Source organism: Aptenodytes forsteri, unplaced genomic scaffold (genome assembly GCF_000699145.1).
Source record: "Aptenodytes forsteri isolate BGI_AS27 unplaced genomic scaffold, ASM69914v1 Scaffold657, whole genome shotgun sequence".
Classification (NCBI taxonomy): Eukaryota; Metazoa; Chordata; class Aves; order Sphenisciformes; family Spheniscidae; genus Aptenodytes; species Aptenodytes forsteri.
The window spans coordinates 191095-196150 of record NW_008795019.1 but is presented as its reverse complement, the minus strand read 5'-3'; the positions used below and the strand labels follow the sequence as shown (position 1 = coordinate 196150).

General features: G+C 58.6%; 1 protein-coding gene across 1 annotated transcript in view; it reads right to left on the bottom strand.

Moving 5' to 3' along the window:
* VDR (vitamin D (1,25- dihydroxyvitamin D3) receptor) overlaps nucleotides 1-5056 on the bottom strand; it is a 41113-nt gene that overhangs the window by 8944 nt on the left and 27113 nt on the right. The window contains 1 exon segment of the mRNA XM_009275739.2: nucleotides 4151-4281. Within this exon segment, the coding sequence (XP_009274014.2) occupies nucleotides 4151-4281 (131 nt within the window).

The window sequence follows — 5056 nt, the reverse complement described above, 5'->3', positions numbered from 1 at the left end:
CGCAACGGGCCGGCTGGACGGCGCGCGTCTCCTGCAGCACGTGGGTGCGCATGGAAACCAGAGAGGAGGAAAGCTCGCAGCAACGGGCAAGCGGCAGCGATTTAAATCACAGGTCCCAGACCTGCGCCGGAGCAAAATCGGAGCAGCGACAGCAGCTGCGGGGCCCCCGGCTACCGCTCTCCCCCTGCCAAGGAGGTCGCGTCCCTCCGACGCAGCCGAGACACGGCCAACGGAAGCGATGCTTGCACAGGTTTCGGAGAGGGCTTTCCAGATGCTCAGCCCCTGCCGGCTTCCAAGCCTGCTCTAACTACTGAGGACGCTGGATGTTTATAGCGCGTGCTTCGAGCCTGCGGGGAGCGGAGACGCTTCCCGGCCAGCCTGCGAACTCCAGCTGCCGCCCAAGTGACGTTTTCCCGGACGGCCACGACTCTTCCCTCCCCTCTCGTGCTCCCGTTTCGCCTCTCGGCCGGTCTCCGGGTCAGCGCGAGTCCCGGAGGCCAGCATTGCACAACGTCACCGTGCAAGAGGCTCCCGGGCCGGGGAATAACACATTCCACGTTTGGAGCAGCGGGGACTTTTTTTTTTTTTCCTTTTTTTTCTTCGCTTTGACTATCACCGCCCATTCGGGGAAGCGGAGGAGAGCTGGAAACGCCACCTCCCTCCTTGCTCACCCTCGTCCCGCAGGCCCACCCTAAACAACCGTAACCCTGTCGGCTACCGCCGCCCTCGCCGCTGCCTGCTCCGCTCCTCTCCTGAGCGATTCGGGAAATTCCCCTCTCTCCGCACAATCTCCTTCCAATTTCTGCTCCTCTCCCTGGCTCCGAGATGATGGTTTGGTGGTTTGTTGTTGTGTTTTTTTTTTCCCTCCTCCCCTTTGGGGGATTTTCAGCACTAAGATCATAAATCGAGCCTCGTGGTGAGGATGCTGAGCATCAGCTGCTCGTGACTACAACAAGATCCCGGCAAGCCTTTTCCTTGGAAGAGGGGAGAGGAGATCCATGGGCTGCTGACCCCAGGCAAGCTACAGACCTTGCTGCGGCACCGGGGAGGGGAATTAGCTGCAACCGCCTTCAGCGACGTCCGAGGACACGGCTGCAGAGGGACAAACTGCCCCAGGACACGGCTGGGGACCCTCCCAAGGAAATTCACTGATTCCCAGCTGACTGGCACCACGACGAGCACACACAAAAAAAAATATGCCCCAGCAGCAAATAAGGTGGCGGGGAGAGAATAAATGCAATGCCACGAGACTCCTGCAGCCCCTCGGAGCCCGTGGGTCCCTCCAGCTGCTCAGTTGGGTGACGCGTAATTTATCTTCCTGCTTTGCGGCAACGACTTGTAGACCGTGCAGGAGAGAGGAGCCGTCCCCCGTCCCCGCGCGCGTACGCTGCAAACACCGGAGAGCTGTTAAAGGTTGGGGGAGAAGGGGGAGAAGGGGCAGAGACACTGAGAGAGGTGAATCACCCAAAGGTTACGGGGTGGCTGCGGAGCCCCGGGTCCATCTGATGCCCCGTGCTTTGGCCATCACGGCCCCGAGGGACGAGCGTCCCTTCCTGAGCTCCGGGCAGTTGGCGAAAGGCCATTTTGCAGGGCAGAAGGATTTTTCCACCCAAACCAGTGCCAAAGCAGGCAGGATAGTCCAGCGACGGACCCTTCGCCCCGCTTTAAAAGGGCATTCACGCCAAGCATCATCCTAGGAAAAAACCAGTGGCAAGCGGAGAGGGCAGCCGAGGCGTCCCTAGGCTGGAGACCTGCCCTCCTCGGAGCCATCCGAAGGGAAACCGCTCCCGAGAGCGGCGAAAGGAGCCTTCCCAAATGCCCCGGCTCGGGCTGCGAGGTGGATTTTCTCCTCCGCCGATCACCCGCCGGCGCAGCCCCGCAAGCTTGCCCTGCGCTTTACCCCGCGCGGATAAGACAGGAAGAAAACCACAAATATTTGCTAACGTCGGCTGCGGACAGCTTGGGATGAACCCAGGCGTTGCGGCGGGGCTAAAAAATCCTGCTCCAGCCTTACGGCCGTAACCTCGGCTGCCCTCCAGCTTCCACCTCCTCCCCTCCCTGGCCCCTCCTCAGGGGACGGTGGCCGCCCCGACGCTGTCCCCAACTCCCCGGGGAGCGCCGGTAGCTCAGGGCTTTTTGCTGTGTATGAGTTTGAAGGCACGCGATCCCTTCCTTGCCGCGCCTCCCCGACAAAGCGCTGGCTCCTCCAGCCCATCGCCGCAGCGTCTGGTCCACAGGTTTGGCTGCACCCAAACTGGGATCGCGCGTCGGGGAAAGGGACCCTCGGCGCTGCCGCAGGTCTCAGCCCTGCGTGGTTTGGGCTGGAGATGGTGTCTAAAGTCATCCAGGCCATCCAACCACCCCGTGCTCCAGGGACGGAGAAGGGTCTGCCTGCGCCAAACCCCAGATTAACACAGGCACGAGGTCTGCCGGGGTCTGCCCTCCTCCTCCTCCTCCTCTTTATCCCCATCTCACTCCCTCATTTCTGCTTCGGACTCGGATCCCATCGGCAGCGGGGTCAGACTGACCCAGCCTCGCCTGCGACAATCCTCACCGCCTTCAACGACAGCCCGGGGAAGACCCAACTCCCCCCCCTCCTCAAGAGCTTCAAGATCAAGATTCGACCTAAAAATAACCGCAGCACACCTCGTTCTCCTTCATTTAACCAGCAGCAAAGTCCGCGGGGAGGCTATTTTTAGTCTCCTTAGGTTCGGTTTTGTTAATCCAGTGACGGTTCGCTAACGGGGTCCCTTACGAGTGAACTCCTGCGGAGAGCACACGCATCCCCAGGACCCGGCCCCAGCCGGGGTGCAAACACCCCGTGCGTCTCTGCCGCTGAATTTTCCGGCCTTTCCTGGGTAATTAACCGGTGCAAATCAACACGTTTCCCTCGTTAGCAACGGCTGCGCCAAATGGACGGCGCCGACCGGCTACCACGGGCTCGCACGTCCTCGTACTCACCCAAAACGTGGGTACGTACGGTATATTATATGGCCCTTTTTCTCCCTCTTTATGGGACGCAGCTGCTGGTTTTTTAAAAAAAAAAAGGCCCAGGGATCTTCTCTTCATCGGGGATCTGCTCGATCTTTGGGACTATTGGAAATTTAGGCCGCTTTTTTCCTGCAAACACCTACAAGTTCTGGTTTCCTGGAGGACCCAGGTGCTTTGGTGGCAGCCGGCGGCGTCGGACGCCGCCTCCGCGCCGTGCTTTGGGGGCGGCCGGCGGCGTCGGACGCCGCTTGCTCGCTGCTCACCGCGTCAGGAAACGGGCGCCACTTCCATTTTCCAAGTCGTCGGGTCCGTCAGTCAGTCGACGTGACATCCTGTTTGCAACGCCTCCCAGCGGGAGGCTGCTATTTCGGTTTGGACGCCACACGAGCAGCAGCCTTCTCCTGAAGGCTTAGGACGCGGACAGCGTGTGCACGTAGGAGGAAGCGCGTCAAGCAGATTTTATTTTTAAAGAGCTGCTTATCTATAAATATCGTTGAAGAAAATAAATATTGGGCCAACGCTGGCGTGCTTGGATCGAGTTAAAAACTACTTTACTCCCCTCTGCTATTTACTTAAGTCTCTGCTGCGCGTGTGGCTGGATGGACAGACCCACGTCGCAAGAATAAGGTCCCCCCCCCCAAAAAAAAGAGAAGCCCAAGGGGTGTCGCAGAGCAAAACGCAAGCCAGTTCCACGCTAACGGAAACGACCGTCGCTGCGGGGAAGCTCGTTCAACTCTCCCTGTTCGGCTGCGGCGAGGGGCACGCAAAAACGCACTGGAGAGGACGACGACTTTGCGCTGGGCGGGACGGGAGTAAGTTCAGTCAACGTGACCGGGAGTTAATAAACAGCCCCCCCGGACGCTCTCACTAAACTGATCCCCACCCCCCCCCAAGAGCCAGCTAAGGTGACCTGGCTCCGATAAAAGCAAGTCCCCAGATGGCTAACCGCCACAGGAACGGCCTCAATCATTAAACCAGCTCCTCTCAATCATTACCCACCGCGGCCCCTGCCCTTTGCATCCTCTTCGAATCCTTGTAGGGCTCTCGGGTGTTTACGCTCGCGTGCCTGCCTTCTGCGCCGCACGTTAATTGAGAAGGACGAGGACACGGCAGCACGAAGCCGGGCCGTTCCCAGCGGGATGCGTGTCCTCATACTCACACTCTTTCATCATGCCGATGTCCACGCAGCGCTTCAGCCGACACGCCTGGCAGTGCCGCCGGTTGTCCTTGGTGATTTTGCAGTCGCTATTGAACGGGCAGGTGAACATCGCTTTCCTCTTCATGCTTCTCCTGGAGGGGAACGGGAGAAAATAAATCAGTAAATGCCTTGGGTCAAAATCAACGCCCGTTTGCCTGTGCAAGGGGCTGCTCCGAACGTCGGGAGGAGGGGCGCAAATCCAGCTCTCCGGACAGCAAACTGCCGGAGAGGGATTGCTGAGAGGATGCTGGAGACGTCTCTGACTTGACTCTGTTCCGCTCAGCTGGTCGCTCGAGAAGACCAAGTTGGAGCGGCTGCAGCCGGTTGGGTGCATCTTACGGGTTTGATCTTAGAGGTTCGGGCATTGCCGGACAGCACAGGAGGAAAAAAAAAAAAAGACAACTTCTTACAAGGACGCAGCCCGGGGGTTCAAGCATAGGTTAAGCAGCTTTCTGGTTTTGAACAGGTATTTTGAAGGCCAAAAAGAAGGGTGGGAGGATTGTAGAGAAACCCCCACCAGCAGCGAAAGAAACCAGAGCGGAGGCCGGTATGTACCAAAGCAGCCTGCGTTATTAAACATTTACCAGCCTTTAAAGCCTGGCTTTGCTAGAATAACTGGCTGGAGCGCATGTTTGTGCGCGCGGGAGAAAGAAGTCTCACTGCAGGGTACAAGAGAAACAACACTTAACATAATAACCCTCTCCTTCCACCAAAACCACACCGTGCCACGTTAATCCGCTGCTGCAATCGGGACTGTAAATCTTCCAAGTACAAAGGGTCAAAGCCGGAGCTCCCAGCGAAAACTCGCCTTTCTGCGGGGCCGTCCTGCGCGACGGCCACTAATGACACGTTACCCGCAGAGCTGGG